Consider the following 19,691-nt stretch of genomic DNA (forward strand, 5'->3'; position numbering starts at 1 on the left):
TATGAATCAACGTCGGATGGTGGGGGAATATGGGGCAAAGGTCTTAGCAAACTGGCCCCTGGAAAAAAACAAAACAAAAACCCCAACCAACTGACCCTGTTGGGTTCAGTCCTGTTCCAAGAGGGGCCAGTCACATCAGGGAATGCTGGGGACATCATCTCTCTGAACTCCGACTGCTTCAAGGCTATTTTCCCTCTTGACGCAGAGGGGATGGAAGGGCTTCTCAAACGTCCCCACACCCCCGGGACTCCCTAGGGTTTTGTGAAAGAGCAGGCACTGTCTAGGGTGGTGGTCAGGGTTCTATTTTCTAATCAGCTGCTGGTGGTGACCATGCTGCTTGTCCCAGGAGCAGTGAGGGGGCTCAGCACCACCCTCCCCTGAGCACAGCACCTGTGGATTACCTGGGGCAGATGCGGACAACAGGGATTCACAGCAAAGGATATGAATGTACCAGAATCTTCACAGCCGCTCTGCGCACGGGGTGGAAGGGGCTGAGGATGTACAAGGCATTGGTAGCACTGAACCGGAAGATGGTTTTGCCCTTGTTCAGCACGATGAAGGTCTGTGGACACAGGGAGACAGCTGTCATCTTGGAGCCCTCAGGCCACGGCTACGGAGTGGGGGAGCAGTACAGTCCCTTTACTGTGGACCCCCATGTCTGGGCCATGAAGAGGGGAGAGGTGGAAGTCCGGGTGATGTCAGATTGGTTGAGATTCACTTCAGTTTCAGAATTACCGTCTCAACAAGGGGCCTTTCAGCTGGGTGTGGTGGCACACACCTACAATCACAGCCCCTGGAAGGCTGAGGCAAGAAGACTCCCCTGCTCCATGCCAGCCGCTTCCACAGCGGAAGCCGGTAAGGCTCAGGGATGCCTCCTCCTTCCCCTTCCCCCACACTGCCCAGAGCTCGGTCAGCAGAGACATACAGGTGAGGAGGGAAAGGCAGCTGAAGAGTCATCCGGGCTTTCCCTAGGACCCAGTCTGCCTGAGGTCAGGCAAAGGTCAACCTCCTACTCACACAGGACCTAGTGCCTCCTTCTTGTAGGGTTATGAGAAGCCCGGGGTGGCCTGGACTTCGAGGTTTCTAGAAGATACTGCCTATGTGGCCTAATGGGTGGGGCAGCTGTGAGAGCCTGCAGGGTGGAAGCGGGGGGGAGGGGGGGGGCAAAGGCAGCCAGCATGCCAGAAGCATGGCAAGCAGGGATGAGATCGCTCACCTCCATGGGCTTAGAGGATGGGACGAAGTTCTATTATCCGGGCTAGTGGGACAAGGTGAGCAGATTAGAGCCAGAAGTTCCATGAGGTGCCTCCCTCCCTCAGCCAGGGTCAGCAAGGGACACAGGATGGAGTCTAGGGTACTAGCAAACCCCTGATCAAACATTCTCAGATACACAGAGACAAAAAAAGATGGTGTCCTTGGCTCCACCCACACGGACTGCTGGGGTGAGGGGCTCCAGAGGCTCGAAGCCCACCCAAGCTGGACTCCATCCTTAGGCTCACCTACTGTCCCTCTACTGGTCTAACCTGACTCCAACCTGATCCTTTCTGTTCCTCTCACAGTGACCTAGACTCTCTCTCAGCCATGTCCCTAACCCCAATGCCAACTCTCCTGTCAACTCTGTCTGGTTATGACCTAGGCCTACCCACTCACTCACCCACCCAAATTCTACCTTTTGACCTAATAACCCTGACCCTACCCCAGCCACTTGAACCAGCAAGCTCTGGAAGCCCCAGAGCAGGTCCAGGTCAGCTTTCCTGACTGTATAGACTGAGTGTGTGTGGGTCCCTTCACAGCCACAGCTGATCACACATGGACCCGCAGATGTGAGCACACACAGACATGCACGGTCTTCGTCTCCCAAACACTATCTCAAACCATGGTGATGGACACACGGACACATTACACAGGTCCTCACACTGACTACAGTTATCTTTCTGACCCCACACATGTGGCTCTGCCCTTAGCTTGGAGCTGGCCACAGTGACCCTAAGAGCCTCCTCGGTCTCTGGTGCCTGGCCTTCGGGAAAGGCCTTCCTCCAGATTCCAGCCCGTTGTCCCGCCACCAGCCCCCACAGTTAGGCCCAGAAGTGTGGACAGCTGGGTGGGGCTCCTCCGCCTCTGTAGCAGCCCTATATGTCTGTCACCTTGTTTGGTGAGAGACGGTGACCTGTGGTCTGAAGAGGGGTCCAGGGCAGGGCCTTGTGGAGAAACAACACTCCCTCCCTCTCCCCAGGAGCAACGATGACAGAAGACGTCTTCCCCACCATTCCAGGCCTCACCAGCCATGGCCTCCTCTTCCCTCTCAGCCTTCCCATGCCCTCTGTGGTTCAGGGAAGGCCATAAGGCCCAGGAGACAACCCCTGTGGCTCAGCCTGAACCAGCTGGCTCTGTGCTGCTGCTGGCTAATTCTCTGAGCTGCCAGAGGGATGGGAGGAACACATGCCACTTTTACTTCGGAGGGAGACCACTTGGGGATTCATTCCAGGTGCCCACGCGTCTGGGGACAGGAAGGAATCCCCTAGAGGTATATACCAAAGCACTACACAAGAAGCAAGAGTTCAGTGGCCCCTCCCACCCCCAAGTTAGGGGCCCAAACACCATTTTTCATGTCTTTATCCCAGAACTCCAAAATTAAGGTGACTGGAATACAGATCAGTGGTGAGTCACTCCCCCAAAGCCCAGGGGAACCAGCCCCACACAGAACTCCACAGAAGCAGAGCCCCATCTGCCTGCTGCCTTCGTAGGAGCTACCTAGGAGGGTGAGGAGCGTGCTGAGGGGGTGGCAGTCACCTTCTGGGTACTATAGAAAGGGTCCAGGTCTTCCAGAGGCTCCCCAATGAGCTCTCGGGGTGGGTTGCCATAGAGATCTGGCAGCTTTTTGGAGGCCTGTAGGTCCAGCTGGGGCCGGGGAGCCTCCTCCTCTGGCAGGCCCTCACGACTCTCCTGTGACGTGGCCGAACCTCGGGCCTGCTTTTCCGCCATTCGCTTCTCGATGGCCGCCAGGGACTCCCGGGTGAACCTACGGAAGCTGTTGGTGCCCCGAGGTAACAGGAAGTTTGCCATCTTCTCATCCTGCTTCTGGGGGCACAGGCTCTCCTCAGGCTGCCTGGGGGGAAGCTGGAAGACACAGACACGTGTGTGATGGGGTGCCACAGACCGAGGGCAGGGTGGTGGGCCAGCTGTGCTGGTGCAGGAAAGGACGGAATCTGCCAATGTGCACAGGGTCCCCAGCGGCCAATCGCTGAACAGGACACATGACTGACAGTGGCTGGGGTGAACACTTACGCTCTCCACTGTGGTGTGCACGCGTGTGAGGAATGGAATGGAAGTGGTTCCCCACGCCTGCCCCAGTGTGTGTGCCTGCACACCAGTGGTCAAGGGGAAGTGCGCCATCATGATAGCACGTTTCCCCTCCTCACTCCACACCAAAGAAAACATTTCAGCTGTCCCCTTTCAAGACATTTCCACCCGCAACGGCTCCCTAGCCCCCACGGGACAGAAAGGGACAGAGAGACCATCTGTTTTATCCCAGACCCTGTCAGAACGGGTCTTCTGCTCCCCAATGGACGGTGAAACGTGCGTATGCCAGGAGCTGGCCCTGGATGGGACCAGGTCCTATCCCTCCTCTCCAGGGAATATTCCCAGACTGAGTGCTGTCCAGTTCCCACAGTCCCCACGCTCTCACGGGACAGGTGGAACACACCATGCCTGGGCGTAGGAGGTGGCAATTGAGAGGACATCAGTGTTGCCCCAAGGGACCCAGGAAAACCCTGTGGGTTTTCGGAAACAGCTGGGCAGCAACACAGGAGTTGGCATCCAGATGCTGGCACTCCTGTGTGCACAGCTATGCCGACCTCCTGATGAGGATCTCATGGGAATCCCCTGGGTGCAGCGACATCCCTAACTAGACTGATTCTAAAGATGGGAAATGTGACAGGGTGCCTCTGGCTCATCACACTGCCCCGTCTTCCCCCACAAGAGAGGACAAACAAATGCCAATCCCAAGGGGCCAGCAGCACCGGAAGACAGTGACCACTGCTGAAGAGGACATCCAACAGGCACATGTGTGTGACGTCAAACCGGGAAAATGTGGCCCCTGGTGGCCTCAAAAGATTCAGAACCTGGTGCAAACACACTCTCTATCTATGACAGCTAGGCAGGAGAATGCATTCCTGACTGGCTCACCAAAACAGGATGTGGCCAGAGGGCTCCTGACTCTGACACCAAGCCGGGGCCGCACCGCTAATCACCACATCAAACCCGGGAACGGCTGGGCACCAGCTCAAGAAGGCAGACCGGACACCTGCTGGAGATGTCTGCCAGGGACACACTCCCTTCCTGTCAGCCAAGGGCTCTGCCCTGATCTCATTCCCACGGAGCATGTCATGAATGACCCTAGACACTGCTGTGGCCCCCACCCCAGCACATGCCCAACAAGGACCCAGATCCAGGTGCCCTGAGCACCAGGGATTGCAGGCATCCGCCGGGTGGCAGGTAAAAAGTGAGCAGGCGCAGCACAGCCTCAAAGGCACCTCGAGAGCTGCTGAGATAGTTTAGCAGGTAAAGGCCCTGGCTGTCAAGCCTGACGGACCTGAGTTCGATCCTTGAATCCCCACAAGATTGGTGGAAACAGCTGACTCCTGGTGGATGCCCTGTGACCTCCACGTTTGTTGTGGCAGCACATGCACACGTGAGGGGAAGGGGGAGGGAGCGAGCACATGAGAACATAAATGTAATAAAATTAAAAAATACAGAGAGGGCACCTGTAGGGAGTGGGGAGACGGCTGTTGGTAAAGTGTTCTCCACAAGAGCGTGAAGATCTCTCTTTGGTCCCTAGTATGAAAAGCTGTGTGAGGTAGTGCCTGCTTGTGATTTTAGTGCCAGGGAAGGCACAGACAGGAGGCATCCTGGAGTTGGCTGGGCCATCAGCCTAGCCCAGGTCCTAGTGAGAAATCCCAGCTCAGAAAACAAGTTGGACACCTCCTGAAAATGGCACCCCAAGTTGATCTTTGGTCTTCACATGCTAGCACATATGTGCTCCTGCACTGGGACGGACACACACACACACACACACACACACATACACACAGTGGGAGAGAGTGCATCTGTGCGTGTGTGTGTGTGTGTGTGTGTGTGTGTGTGTGTGTGCAAGCATGTGTGTGGACACCTGGACAAGCACAGAACGAAATGACTGTCGCAGAAGCAGGGAGACAGAGGTTCCCTTTAGAGCTTCCCATCAGCCTGCAGCTTCTCGTTGGATTGACGTGAAGTTAAAGGACCATCTTCGTTAAAAATAGCCGTGAGAGAGTAAGTCCCCACTTCATAAGAGCCTTTCCCTGTCTAGCCTCCACCTCTACCCGAGCAGGCGGCCTCTATCTCCTACACTCATCACCAAACGTGAATGGTGATTTTTCTTCCTTCTAGCTGAGGAGAATTTGGGTCATTCCAAACTCCCTTTGCACCTTCCCCCATGGCTGGCATCCACTATGATGAGCTTGCAAAAACAATAAAATCATTATTCATTTCATGTTAGAAACCGAGAGCCTAGCTGGAAGGACAGTGGGACAGCCCTCTCCACGGTGAGCAATTGCTCCTTCTGTAAACTGGGAAGCTACCCCTTAGCTTGGATTATTTGCTAAAAATAGCGTCCTCTGGATCACGGTATCCATCTGTGTCCACATGCCTGCAAGGGTTCTAGAGACACGTGGATGCCCAGGATGTACACACACTGGCAGAAGCGTGTGTGTACAAGCCCGCACCTGCACATGCATCTGTCTCTGTAAAGATGTGTTTGCAATCTGTATTGAAATAAAGGATTCATGCAAACAGATGCCAGGGAGTGCACAGGTGGGGGACTTCTCACAAGCCGAACCTCCGTGGTAACCAGCACCCAGATGGAGAAACAGCCCGCCATCACCCTCTTGTGCCCCTCCAAACACCAACATCAAGGGTAGCCACTCACTCTCTGACTAAGGGTGTGGGGGAGTGTTGTCTGTTTATAGAGTTTGGGGGTTCTTGGAGGTACCGGGAAATGATTTGGGGGAGGAGAGATGATATCTCCTCATGAACTCAATGAAGTATTTCCTTCATCTGTGAAGGGAACATTAACATCCATGACCCAAAGACTCAGTCTCACAACCCTGTCCCATCATGGTGGCTGTGGCTACCTCAGATGTTCCAATGTCATAGTACTTCCAATTCCTGCTTGATCCCACTTAAAACATTACAGAGGCCCACACACCATTGAAAATAGTGTTTTAAGTGTCTCAGCAGCTCTATTCAATACAACAGATTTCCCTTTTAATGCTACATATTTTGTCTTGAAAACTGTGATTCCAAGATGGGCCTCTCTCAGTGGGCAGAGAACTCCAAGACTCCGGTTCAGTCCCTGTTTAGTTACTGACCCACCCTGGGGTCCGTCTTCTTTAGCTGTGGGCAGGAGGACCCTCTGAGTGCCTCCTGGAGTTCCTGGATGCCTTTCCCATGATCCACCACGGTGGGTGTCAGTCTCTCCCTGGCTCCCTGGGACTTTGGAGCATCCCTGGTCAGGGCTGGGGACCCGCACTGCTGACTCTTCAAGGGAGAAGCCTAGCCTGGGGACCCTAGCCTGCCCTGCCCTTGAGCCTGACAGATTCCATTCTGAGTCCTACTGGGCTCAAGAGTGAGAGACAGAGCACTTCTGGGGAGCCAGGGAACCCTCAAGAACAACCCAAGGTTAGAGGGCCATAGTTAGCAAGTCCAAGCACCGACACACCCCTTGGCCCCTCCACCCCAAATCCGGCCAAGTGACAGGGCTTTGGGTCCCAAGGAAGGTTAGCACCCACACCCTGGGGAGGCCCTGGCATCAGAGGCCTTTCTGAACTAGATTCCAGATGAAGCCTGCTGCCTCCCAGCAGCGGGGCAGCCTCAGGTTCCAATGTAAACCTGCCTAGAGTGGCCTTTGTGTCTGGGCTGCTCCTGCTGGGCGGGCAGGATCGCTTTCTCTCTTGTTCTCCTGCCTGCACCTGGCCCTGGCCCCGCCCTTCCTCCAGCCGCCCAGAGCCTCCACCCTGCAAGGCCTGGTGGAGCTCAGCTGCAGGATTACAGGCTGCCAGGATGAGGTGGGCTCCAGAGCGGTCTGAGGGTCCCCAGGGTGTGGAGGCAGGAAGAAAACACAGTGAAGCAAGCCTCTATCTTCCAGCTCCCTAAGCTGGGAGGCTATGGCAGGTTTGGTTCCAAGGTGTCAGTCCCCATCGCGCTGCAGGCAAGGTCAGCATGCCACTCCCCTGCTCCAGGGCAGCTTCCCCTCTGTGGGCGCCTCTCTCCGGCTGGCCTGGGGCTGCTTCTTCTAGCTGACCCCTCTGCCTGGGGCAATCTCCCCTGTCCTGGCAGCCTTCTCTCAGGAGTCCACGCCATCCTAATCACATCCCTCTACCTCGGGCACGTGCCTCCCTCCGTCCCGCCAACTGTGGAGTTAGTGGGAGCAAACCGTTTGGCCTCCTTCACGCTAGCTCCTCATACCGGCACCCTTTCTGGCCATGTTTCCTCCTCCATTTCTAACAGCCCTAACCCAGGACACGCTCCTAACCACAGCCTGGACTGCTGTGATGGTTAACAGCGCCAACTTGACAGCATTCAGAATCACCTAGGAGACAAGCCTCTGAGCGTACTTGTGAGGGATTTCCTAGACTGAGTTCACTGGGGTGGGAAGACCCACCGTGTATGCTGGTGGCACCATTCCACAGGATGACTGAAAAGGAGAAAGGTGAGCGGAGCACCAGCATCGTCTCTCTCTGTTTCCTGACTGCGGATGTCATGTGACCAGTGACCTCGCTTCTGCCGCCATGTCTTTCCCTCTGTAAGGGGCTCTATCCCTTCAACTGTGAGCCAGAGTAATCCCTTCCTTCCCCAGACTGCTTCTTGTTAGGCGCTGGTCACAACAGCAGGCTATTAACCACTACAATGACCATGTCCCCGCAGTGGTCACGCTCCTCTCCTTCCCAGTTGCCTGTGTCCTGGGTGACAGCCCTTCCTCCTCTGCGCCCCCAGCTGGCTCTTTTCCCTTCCAGACTTCCCTGGCCACTAACAGTCTCTGGGGATAAGTCTGTCCAGTTGAGCCTGGACGTCTCAACTTAGGGCAGGGATAGTGGGTTCTACTCTAACCTGCGGGACAGAAGGGTGAGATATTGTAGGGGAGTGGACACCACGCCTGCTTGGAGCAGGCTCACACTGCACCGGCCTTCCTGAGGCTTCCTGAATATATGTGGCTGGTGCCAGCGGCCAAAGATGTTACTGAAATGAACACACATCCTAGCAACCTAGAATGCAGTGGTGGGTACTGTCCCCGTCCTTCGGTTGCTTAACTTGTCCTGGTTTGCACGGGACTTGGCTGGCTCTAGCAGGAACTCCCAGGATGCCCACCACGGGGTGAGGAGGGAGGCAGCACCTCCCTGCCTACTTCAATCCCAGAGCCTGAAGGCAGGCTCACTCCAGCCTCCTGCCTGAGTCATGGCTGGCATTTTGGTCGCTGTGGAATCAGAGTCTCTGGAACCCAGCATGCAAAGGATATTCTTTGCCATGTAAATTTATGCACAACCCTCTGTGGAAGTGGTTCCCAGGCTTCCTAGGAAATCTCTGCGGCTTCCTCTGCTTTGCAGCCTCTCTCCTGATTGACAGCCCCATGACCTCTGGCCAGATGACCTACCACCCTGGCACCCATCCTACCTACCCAGGTCCATCTTCCCTGGCCCTGGTACTCCCCTTCTGCCTGCCCCTGGGTGCTAAAGAGGAGGACTATGGGAAGGGTGCCTGTAACCTCGGAGCAGAGACTTGTACCCAGAGAGAGAGGCCAGGGCACCTGTGACTCACTGAACATGTCCCTTGTCTTCCATCAAGCTGATGGTGCGTGCCAAGTGGGATGTCTCTTGCTCACTGGGTGTCACTCCATGACAGTCCCCCACCCAAGACTTGTGGCCCATGCATGCACCAGGCAACTTGGTTTCTTCCTTCAGGAGGACATACTAATACCTCAGCTCACTCATTTCGTTAAGTGAGCCAATGAGCAGGCATTTGGCGCCCACTGTATGCATGGTCCTACAAGGATTTCAAGGGTGCTTCCCTAGATGACGGTTCTCAGGTCAGCCGTGGTGATCAGATGGGAAAAGGCCACGGCAGCACAGACTCCATGCTGACCTGAAAGGACATTTTCCTATCCAGACTTGCTGAGGCTGGTAAGGAGAAATGACCGTTTCCAGAGACCCTCCCCCATAGCCCTCCACCTCTGCCTCCTCTTCCGTGGCTCCCCACCCTGCATTTCCCTCTCAGGAGATTTCCTGTTCTTATATGGAGTGAGGAAGTGATTCTAGCTGTGGCTTGGAAGCCAGCCCATGCAAGTGAACCTGGGCCCCAGTCACTTGCCTGCCAGATGTCCTAGAGTGAGTTAATCTCGGTTTCCCCATTGGTCAACACTTCCCCATGGGGCTAGGAACTGTTCTGGAGACCAGACATGTGGTGCACACCTTTAATTCCAGCACTTGGGAGCAGAGGCAGGTGGATCTCTGTGGGTTTGAGGACAGCCAGGTCTGCGTAGGGAGTCCCAGAACAGCCAGGGCTACATAGTGACATAATGAGACCAAGTCTCAAAAAGTCAAGAGAGAGTCAGAGACAGAGAGACAGAGACAGAGAGACAGAGCTGCTCTGAAGTGTGTAAGTGCATTGCTGATACTTTCCTGGGTCTCGGCCACTGTACGAATGCAGCGAACACTAGCTGCTGTTGTCACTGTGGGCTCTGTTATTACCACGTGTCATTTAGTCCCAAGGAGCCATAAGAACGACATCATTGGGCAGTTTTGTCCTGTGAACACCAGCGTGTATTTACACATACCTAGATGATGCGAATCAGTCACTGTTTCCATGCTAAGCGCATGCTCTACCACATAACAGTTCCCAGAACAGAACACCCTAAACTCAGTGTAGCCTCGGTGCCACATGGCACACACACACCACACACACCACACACACCCAGCACACACATACACCACACACACAGCACACCACACACACACACACAGCACACCACACACACACACACACACACACATACCACACCACACACACACACACACACACACACACACACACACACACACGAGAGGACAGCAGTACACTATGACGTTAGGATGGCTACAGCATCACTAGATGGTAGGTATTTTTCAGCTCCCTCAGAATCTCCGGAGACCATGGTCCTCTGTGTGGCCTGTTGTTGTTGGGAACACTGTCACACGGCATGTAACTAACTACATTATTGTTCTCAGGGAGGGCCAGCTCAGTGGGCCTCCTTCCACATCAGACCTCCTTGGCTGTCTGTCTGTCTCTTTCCTTCTAAGTCTTTGGTACACTGAATCCCCGTATCACCTGGCAGAGAACTGATTTCCACACATACCTCGGCCCTGGCACTCAGCATGAGGAGCAGGGAGGACCGAACTGGATGGTTGAGGGGATAGGATATGAGTGCAGAGTCAATGCTGACTAGTCACAAGGCCACATGTTGACTCTGGCCCTTTGGGCGGGGGCGGGTGGGGTGGGGGTGGACATGGAGCTAAGAGCCACACCAGCATTGTCTCATATTCTTTGTGAACCTGGTACTGTGTGTGTGTGTGTGTGTGTGTGTGTGTGTGTGTGTGTGTGTGTGTGTGTGCATATCTGCATGTGCTCTTTTGGATTACAGTATTGTATCTTTGCTGCAATCCCAGGAAGGGAGGAGGTCTTATCCTCTTTCTTTCTAGGTGAGAAATCTGACACTCGGGGATCAGGAAGCTCCCAACCAGGGCACGATTTGTCTCCCACCTCTGTGGCCAGAGCTGGGAGGAAGGACATGGCTGGCTTGTAAACACCCATCTGAACTGAGTGTGTGTGAAGGGGGCTGGCTCACCCCTAGGAGGCTGGCCTGTGCCCACACCTGGGTAGATGCCGCTGGCACTTCCGCCGACAGAAGCGATTTTCTGGCAGTTTCCTCTCAGCTCTGGCACTGTCCAACAAAGTAGTCACTCACTTGCTGTGTGTAGCTGTAAGGGCTGAGGACAGAGCTACAGTGGACAGACAGGGGCTGCGTGACCTCACTGTGCAGGCGCAGCAGGAAATAAAAAATGTCCAGTCCGTTCATCATTTCTAATGTTGATTACAGTTAAATGTATAATATTTAACTTGATAAAATACCTGATCCAAAGAAACATGTTAAAATAACTTATTTTTACCTTGTTTAAAGTGACTGCTAGACCCCCAAACACATGACTGGCATTCAGGGATCCTATTCTGTTGGACACCCCTGCTCAGCAAGTAGAATCTACAAGACCCCACCCGCTTTGGCATCAGACTCAGGCTGGCCTCTGGAGGTGGGGATGGGGCCATAGGAGGGAGTGAAAAAGACTTGTCTTGGTAGACCAGAAAGTGGCCACCTGGTTTCTGGCAGTGGTTATGGGCAGCCATGGAGGCTGAAGCCACAGGTTGGGATGACGGGGGAGTCAGGGGGAGAGGTCGACATCATGTTCACACCATCACTCCCGCCCAGGCAATTATCTGCACAGCCCCAGCTCTCTGGGGTTGCTGCTTGGACAAAGGCTCCATGGGGGTGCCAGCTGGTGCCCTGGCCTCTGCATTCAGAGGTCCTGTTCCCAGATCAAAGGCACATTGACACGTCCTTGCACCCGGGCCTCTGCGAACCTGCTCCCTGCTGGTTCCACTCCTTAGAGGCTGCCGCAGAGGTATTAACCCTGCCTAGGCCAACACACAGTGAGGAACAGGGCAAGTCTGAGCAACACCCCCCGCCCCGCACCTCCAGAAATCTCGGGGAAGTCCTGGCCAAGCACCCCCATGCCTCCCGAGGCGAACATGCCCACCCCAGCTTCTGGGGATGCCCTCATTTACATACATTAGCATCTCATTTATTCCAGCACCAGGCTAAGTCTGCTGACAGGAAACCCTGATGAGCTGCAGCCTCGCAGAAGTGAGTCCCCAGGAGGAGACAGACAGAACCGGGCTCCTCTTCAAGGCGGCTCTGTCCGGGGCTGGGCGCTGGGGTGGGGTCTGGATTATCTGGTCCTACCTGGGATTCACCCGCCGGCCAAAAGCAAACCAAGAGTTCCCCTCCTGACCTTGCCTGTTTCTCTTCCCCCGCCCTCACAGCAAGCATGGGGCTCCTCCATTCCACCAACTGCTCGGCAGTGCCTAGATGCTAGGTCAGGGGAACGTGGAATCCCCAGGACTCCCCCTAAACACACACACACACACACACACACACACACACACACACACACACACACACTGCAGTACACAGTGAACAAACACAGCACCCTTCCCCCATGCCCAATCTTCCTCCTCAGCTTTTTCAAAGGCCCATGCACACAGGATCTCTAAGGGCCCAACGTTGCCCAGCCCTGGATCTCCAGAGCAGGGACAAGGATGCTCTAACACCTCGTGACCACAAAGGGGTGCATGTACCCCAGACTCTGGCCTGCTCAGGCTCCAGCAGACCCTCACAGTACACAAGGCGAGAAGATGCGACCAGCATCCCGACTCTGCCTGGTAAGGTTCCTTCGCACTCCTCTTTCTGATACCTTAGCTGAGAAAGCCTTCACATGGATGCCATGGCAACTGAGGCATTTATGAGGCACCTACTGTGTGCATCGAAGAAGCTATACATGCCCCCAGAGGAACCTGGGAGGCCTTCCCTCTGAGGTCTTCTGTTGCCCAGAGGGAGATGAACTAACCCAGAGACAATGAATTTATCCCACCAAGGTGTCCAGGATATATTATAACCAAACATGTGACCCTCTTCCTTCCTGCACCTTTCAACTGAAGTAGAATTTAAACTCAAGAAAACGCACTCATGAAGTGTGTACAGTTAGGTAAGTATTGACAACTGCATACACATGGGTAAAGTGCCCCCCCCCCAACTAAGATAGCAAACAGTCCCTTCAGCCCCTAAAGTCCTCGCTTCTGTCCCTGCCAATCAACTGCTTTAATGCCTACCAGGTAGATTCATTCAGCTTCTTGCAGAACATCACAAATGTACATGGCTGTTTCGGGCAAGCTGCTTCTCATTTGTGGGGGAGTACACTTTGAGCTCCTCCTGCCTAGTGGCTAGAAGTGAGCCATGCGGCCACAAATCCTTAATTCCATCAGAAAGACGAGGACTGGAAGGTGCCTCTCTCTCTGGGGACAGCAGGCTGCAGAGGCTCCTTAGGAGGATTTTTGTCTGCTCGCCTTGGACAGATTCTGAAACGGAAGCTCAGCAATTATACATCTAATCGGCACTGGGGCGCGGTGAGCGAGAGGGGGCTTTCCCTGGGTTTCCAGCGCTGCTGGCAACTAGCTGTCGCTTTATTTAACTGGCAGTCTGTGCTGCATCCGACCCAAGTGCAGTGGTGGGGTGGGCGCTGGGCGCCTGCGCCTTCTGCTCAGGTCTCCCTCCGGCTGTGTGGGTTGTTCTCTGTCCCTCAGCCTCCCTTCCATGCCAACTGGTGACCCGAGGTGGGGCCTTGGAAAGGAATGGGCTACTTCTGCTTTGTTGGGTAGCCAGAGGGGTTTGTCTGGGTCCCTTTCCTGGACCAATGATGCTGGGCTTTAATGCCAAGCAGGAAGGACTGATTGCTGAGGCTGGTCCCTCCCATAGCAGGATACCCCTGTCCTGAGATCAGCTCTCCCACCCAATCTGCCTCAGATGCAGCCTACAAACTGCTCTGGTGCCTCAGCCGTCAGTCAGGCTGCCTCTCCCCGCCCGCCCGCCTGCCCTATGATCTCTTTGAAAGCCACCTCCAAAGCCAGTCCTTCCTCTTCCTGGGACTTCTAAGAATCCATACCTGCCAGAGAGGGGTTTTCTACCTTCCCCAGCCAAGATGAAACCCCACTGTTCAGAAAGCACCGTTCAGGACCGAGGTGCTGGCTGGCTAAGGCCTCCCTGTGTCCCTGGGTGACCTTGAGACCCCAGGGTGGTCAGTGCTGCCCCTGGCTCCAGGGTGTGAGAGCAGCCCTTGGTACTCAGTACACAGGGCTTTCCGAGTGGGCAAGAGAGCAACCCAGGGCCACACAGACACTGTAAGAACAGCTCCATCCCTGCCTTCAGCAATACCCCTGGGGGGACTCCACTTTCCACTGCCTCCCTGGGAGATTTAATGAGAAGGCACTGAGGAGGGAAAGGACTCAGGCCTAGAGCATAAACACTCTCCCTACCGACCGACCCTGACTACGGACAGGAGACCCGAGCCCAGCCTCCGCCACTGGGCTCCTCCAGGCAGGCTTCCTGTTTTCCACGTTGATCAACCCTAGAGAGGGGAGGCTGGACCTCCATTCCCAGCTTGTCTTCTACCAGGTCCTGGGCAGGTCTTTCTGGCCCTGTGGGTGATGTGGGGGAGGCTCCAGGGTGCCTCTGTCTGCCCCCCGAGAGGAGAAGACAACTGAGAAGTGAGCCAAAGTGCCTGCATCAAGGCCCCTAAGGTTGTACTGTGATGCCTGTCCCAGAAAGTCTGGGGGTCCCAGGCCTCGGGACCTGACATGGGGTCTCTATAAATAGTGCCAGCACATATTGATCATCTTCAAAAGACACGGTATGTTCTAGACCCACAGGAGAGGAGAGTCGGATCTAAAAATAGCTTCATTCCCAGGAACTGCTGCCAGCGCCAGCCCAAGGAGAGTGGTGTAGGCGCACAGAAGGGGCAGTCCACTGAGGGGGTGGGGTTAGGATGGGGGCTGGGTGTCTCTCCAGCCCCAACCCATTCCTTTGCTCCAGGCACAGCGGACGTTCGCGGAGCTGGTTTCTGCCCCAGGGCCTTTGCACAGACAGTTTCCTCTTCAGGATTCTCTCCCCACACTCTTCCTGTTATTCAGGTCCTAGACCAGCTGCCTCGTTCAGATGTCCCTGGTCAGCTAGGCTACACTGACTCACCATCTCTCATCAGGAATCCTGTTTCACCCATTCATGGCACTTGCCACTGCCTAAAATTATCTGTTTCATGATGCACCCTCTCCCACTACTACGCAAACTTCACAGGGTGGTTTTTGTCCCTGTCCTAGACACCTAGAACCTTCTTCCATGGAACAAAATAGATGCTGAATGTTCTTTCCCCTACCCCACCCTCCAGGCTGGATGCCCCTGTCCCTGCACTCGGTGAGACGAGCCTGGCCATCGCGGACCTAGGCCATTTCCACAGCGGCCCTGACCCCCCAGATGCCCAGCCCCTGTCTTCGCCTTCTCTTCTCTCTCTGCCTCCCTGTGGGACTTTGACTGGGGCCCCTCTTCTTCAAATTCTGTCACCATGGACACCTGCTCTAGGCAAGCCAATCCTGTCCCCCTGCCTCCCAAGACCCTTTCCTCCCTGGAGAAAGGACCCACTCTCCACGCTGAGGCAGGGATCGGTTCCGCCATCACTTCCTTGCAGAGGCTCGCAGGGGCCACCTTACTCTGACCTCTCTGACTGGCCCAGTGGGCAAACTGCTGCGTGCACCTTACAGGTGCAGCTTTGAGCCACGGACTTCTGGTCCTTTCCTGGAGACTTTCCCCATAAGCCCTTGCTCAGGCATGCACCGCGGGCCTCCTAGCCTACAGTATCAGGTTCCACCTAAAGCCACACTGGACGCCACCCCTCATGCAGTCGCCCATCTCTCTCCTGCCTCTCCAATCATCACACCCTCGGAAGTTCCATCTGCCAGTGCTCCCCACATTATCACCTCCTGCTCATTCATCCCTTAACCCACCCCAAATCAGCCTGCACCCCCAGCGTGTTCATTCAACAGAATCCATCACGCAGGGCACCACGTCCCGTGGGCTCAGAGTGCCGTTTCTCTTGCCGAGGTCACTGGCACCCTCGCTGTGGCTCAATCTAATGGGCACTTCTCTCTAAATTATTCATTCTTGTTCATCTGTCCACGAACGGTGCCGAAGGTACCTTCTAAAAGTCTCTCAGCAGAAATGGGGGTTTCCCTTCCCTGGGGGAGGGGCCCCTCCCGCCTCTGGCCATTGCCACCTGCTCTCCTGGCTTCCCATCCTTCCTTGGCTGCCCAGTGTCTCTGAGCATCTGGCTCCCGACTTGCCCTCTAATATCATCAGAATCACCTGTTTTCAGAAGGCCGGCCGCCTGCTCCACCCCAGAACCAAGCGAATTAGCATGCCCGGGGGTGGGGCTTCAGAGCTCTGTCTTTATGTAAAGCTTCCCAAGTGGTGTTCTGGTGGCCAGCCAGGAGCCCTGGCTCCAGCGACCAGCCACCCTTCTGGACTGCCTACCTCCAGCCCAGGTCTCCTTCTGGAAGCTCCCTTCCTGGATCCTGGATCCTTTCCTCTAACGCCCAGCTGGAGTCGTATTGTTCAGATCATACTGTCCACCTATGCACCCAGGGGAAGGGGTGGGTATCTCCGGGTGCCCTGGAAGCAGGGATGGCAGAGTGGCAGATTCCTCGGTGGAGGACACTGGGGTGTCACCAGTGGCCCGCTTGGTGATACCCCCTCAGCCGACGGACTTTCTAAGTCTGCACAGGCCCTGTGCACACTGAGGAGATGGCACTGCAGACCTCGACTACTTGGGAGAGACCCAGTGGCAGTGACCCAGCCGCTGCTCCCTTCCAGGCCTGCAAATGGTTGTGACTGTGGTCCCCACCTTGGGAGCTGACGAGGGATACTTTGGGAGACGAACCCTATGAGCGCCTGGCGTGGTCTGGTCTACCGAAAGCACTCAGTGCTTGCTAGCTATTTTTAGAACCATTACTGAGGATAAATTCCCAATTCCTGAGCAGAGGTTGCAAACACCCCTGTGACTGTGACCTCGGCTTTTCCTCACATCACAGGACCCAACAGATCACTCAACTAACTGCTGCTTTATCCCTCTGTGTTTGTATTGGTTGGTCAATGATGACAAGACTGCACTATCCTCTCCTGGAAAACTCCTATTCATGCTTCAAAACCCAGGTGGAAGTTATCTATGCTAGAACAATACTCTTGACTCTCAACTAAAAGTGTGACCTCTTTGGTGTTTCTGGGGCTACACTTGTGCCACCGCACACTCTTCCAAAAGCTCCTCAAGGGCTGACAGGAATGAGTCTCCCGTGGAGCAGACTGCCATTCTTCACTGCTCCAGGTTGCCCCAGGAGTCTCTTCGTCGTGGACTGCCTGAGCACCAGCCTCTCCTATTCCCCCATTCCCAGCTGTCTCTGGTGTCTCCATGCCAAGTGAGTCAACCATGGAATTCTTCCAGAGGTGCGTTCACGGCCACATACAGGGACTGGGCACTCTAGAGGACGACAGCTGTCCGTGCCGCGGGGGCTCTGAAAACGGGCTCCTAGCACCTGAGGGCTACTCCTCTTCCTTCTTTCCTTTTTTTTTGGGGGGGGGGGGTTGTTTGTTTGTTTTGTTTTGTTTCGAGACAGGGTTTCTCTGTGTAGCAGCCCTGGCTGTCCTGGAACTCGCTTTGTAGACCAGGCTGGTCTTGAACTCACAGAGATCCACCTGCCTCTGCCTCCCAAGTGCTGGATTACAGGGTCACTCCTCTCTCTATTTAGACCCTCTTTGGTCAATTCTAGGCGGCCACCAAGAAATAGATTCCTAGGGATTTTACCCTGAGTGTCCTCCCCAGACCAACGATTGTGTGTGTGACCTTGGCTAAGTCCTTGACCCCTCTGGGTCTCAGTACATGTGGTGGTGAGGGGTGAGGTGGAAAGTTAGTGGAGACTCTCGTCAGAACCTTTGCATTCTAGCCAAGAGCTGGTGTCCCGTGTTCCAGCTGCCCCTGAATTTCCCTTGTTTCATCTTCCCGTGTACGACCGTCATTTAGGGGCATCTTCCCAATTCTGTCAGGGAGGGGACAGGGACAGGTAGTGAAGTGGAGGGGTGGACAGGGTGGCCCAGGCTGCACAGGGCCTTAGTCCTGAAAGACAGTGAATCCACAGAGGGTCTGGAGCTCATGGGGGTCCTGTTCTGGGCTTCTCTGCATGGTGCTTGGGGTCACTGCTGGAGGAGGCAGCTCAGGCCCCCAAGGCCACGCTGATCCCATGGTCCAACAAGACTGAAGTCGCCAAGGAGACGAGTGAGTTCTGTGGTTGGTCCTAGGACGCTGCCCTCCAACAGGTGTTTGGAAGGCCTGCCCACAGCCAGGGCCTCGTCCTTAGCATTTCCCGCATCGTGATCGCCACCGCCACCAGCCCCTACCACATCGCTGTCCCCACCAGTAGTCAGACAAGGCTAGGCACCTCGCTTCCTCACAGGGCACCTCCAAAGACACAACAACACCTCCAAACAACTCAGGGTCCAGAGCCGCCGCCCTCTCCCGTCCGGGTGCGCGAGTCTGCCCAGGTCAAAGCAAGGAGAGCGAAGAATTCTCCCGAATTTCCGTGTCCAGAGATCTCTCCCCGAGAGAGCCCACAGAGACAAGAGGAGATGCGACTGCTTCAAGGCGACCACAAGGCACGGAGATCTCAGCATGGTGGGAGCGCCCAGAGACAGAGCACACTCCTAGATCTGACCACCGATAGCGCGCACAGATCCCTTCCTGGGGTGCAGAGATTTCGTCTAACCCAGGGCATGGCTCGGGTGCCGGGTCCCCCCACACCCCCGGGCCCAGGGAAAACGAGCGCTCGGCCTGCTCCCTAGTCCTGGTCGGTGCCCGCTCAGCCCTTTCACCCCCAGCTCTCCAGAGGCACATTCTCCGCGCGCCTTGTCGCTGCTCTGACCTTGGGGTCTCCGGCCTCGGGAATCCGGGTCCCAATCCCAGCCCCTAGGCGAGCCTGCGCCAGCGATTGCCCGGGAGTCGGCGCCGAAGCTCCCCATCCCCCGGCCCTCGACAGCGCACGGGAAACCCGGAAGGAGAGGGGACGGGAGGAGACCCGCGGCGAACAGAGACGCCCCAGGGAACCCCCGGCCCGGGCCACCTGCGCCTCTCCCGCCCCTCCCCCCTCGGGGACAGCGACTGCCGGGGGCCGGGGCCGGGGCCGGGCGGCTCCGGGCCATCGGGGAAGGAAAGTTGGGTGGCGGCGGCGGACGCAGAGGCGCGGGGGGCTGCGGGACACGGGGGGTGCTCGCTCACCTGCTGGTCCCCGGCCCGCGCCCCGGGGTGGGCGGCTGCAGCGCGACGCGGGCTCGGCTCGGCGCAGGGCTCGGGGCAGCGGGCGCAGGCTCAGCGGCCCCGGGGGCGCGATCCCCGCATCTCACGGGCGCTGCCGCCGTCTCGGCTCCGCCGCTCGGCTCGGGCTCCCGGGCTCGGCGGGCGGCGCGGGCTCGGGCTGGGGGCGGGGTCGGGGGCGGGCCCCGCCTGGGCTCGGCCTGGGGCTCCGGGGCCCCGGGCTGGCTCCGCCCCAGAGCGACGCGTCCGGGGCTCCGCACGTGGCGCTGCGCCCGCCCGGCTCGCGAGGAGAGCTGCCCAGCCCCGGCGGGGCGCACGCCCACCGCCCCGACCCCGGGCGCGCCCTGTCGGAGACGGCCGCCCACGCGGACGCGGACAGACAGACACGCGGACGCACACCGACCTGGGGACGCCTCGCCACAGAGAGCCACCCACGCAGACCTGGACAGGCACACACCGACAAACATTGGCACACACGCTGCCCGAGCCAGCGTACACAGACACGCCCATCTTCGCTGCCTTGGGGACCCTACCCCACACACCCCACTTATCCACGTGGACACGGGCATGACCTGACACCCATGCTGAGACACAGTGACATGCACACGGATACAG

At 56.5% G+C, this 19,691-nt stretch overlaps 1 protein-coding gene across 9 annotated transcripts in view; it reads right to left on the minus strand.

Moving 5' to 3' along the window:
- Scn5a (sodium voltage-gated channel alpha subunit 5) overlaps positions 1-19,178 on the minus strand; it is a 97,677-nt gene extending 78,499 nt beyond the window's left edge. For all 9 annotated transcript variants that reach the window (XM_076577349.1, XM_076577344.1, XM_076577346.1 and 6 more), the window contains exons 1-3: positions 19,041-19,178; positions 2,791-3,117; positions 444-562 (exon numbers count right to left, since the gene is read on the minus strand). In XM_076577349.1, the coding sequence (XP_076433464.1) occupies positions 444-562; positions 2,791-3,063 (392 nt within the window). In that variant the 5' untranslated portion in view covers positions 3,064-3,117; positions 19,041-19,178. The remainder of the gene's footprint in view (positions 1-443; positions 563-2,790; positions 3,118-19,040) is intronic.
- Between the last annotated feature and the right edge of the window lie 513 nt (positions 19,179-19,691).

The sequence above is a fragment of the Peromyscus maniculatus genome, chromosome 7, assembly GCF_049852395.1.
Source record: "Peromyscus maniculatus bairdii isolate BWxNUB_F1_BW_parent chromosome 7, HU_Pman_BW_mat_3.1, whole genome shotgun sequence".
Taxonomy (NCBI): domain Eukaryota; kingdom Metazoa; phylum Chordata; class Mammalia; order Rodentia; family Cricetidae; genus Peromyscus; species Peromyscus maniculatus.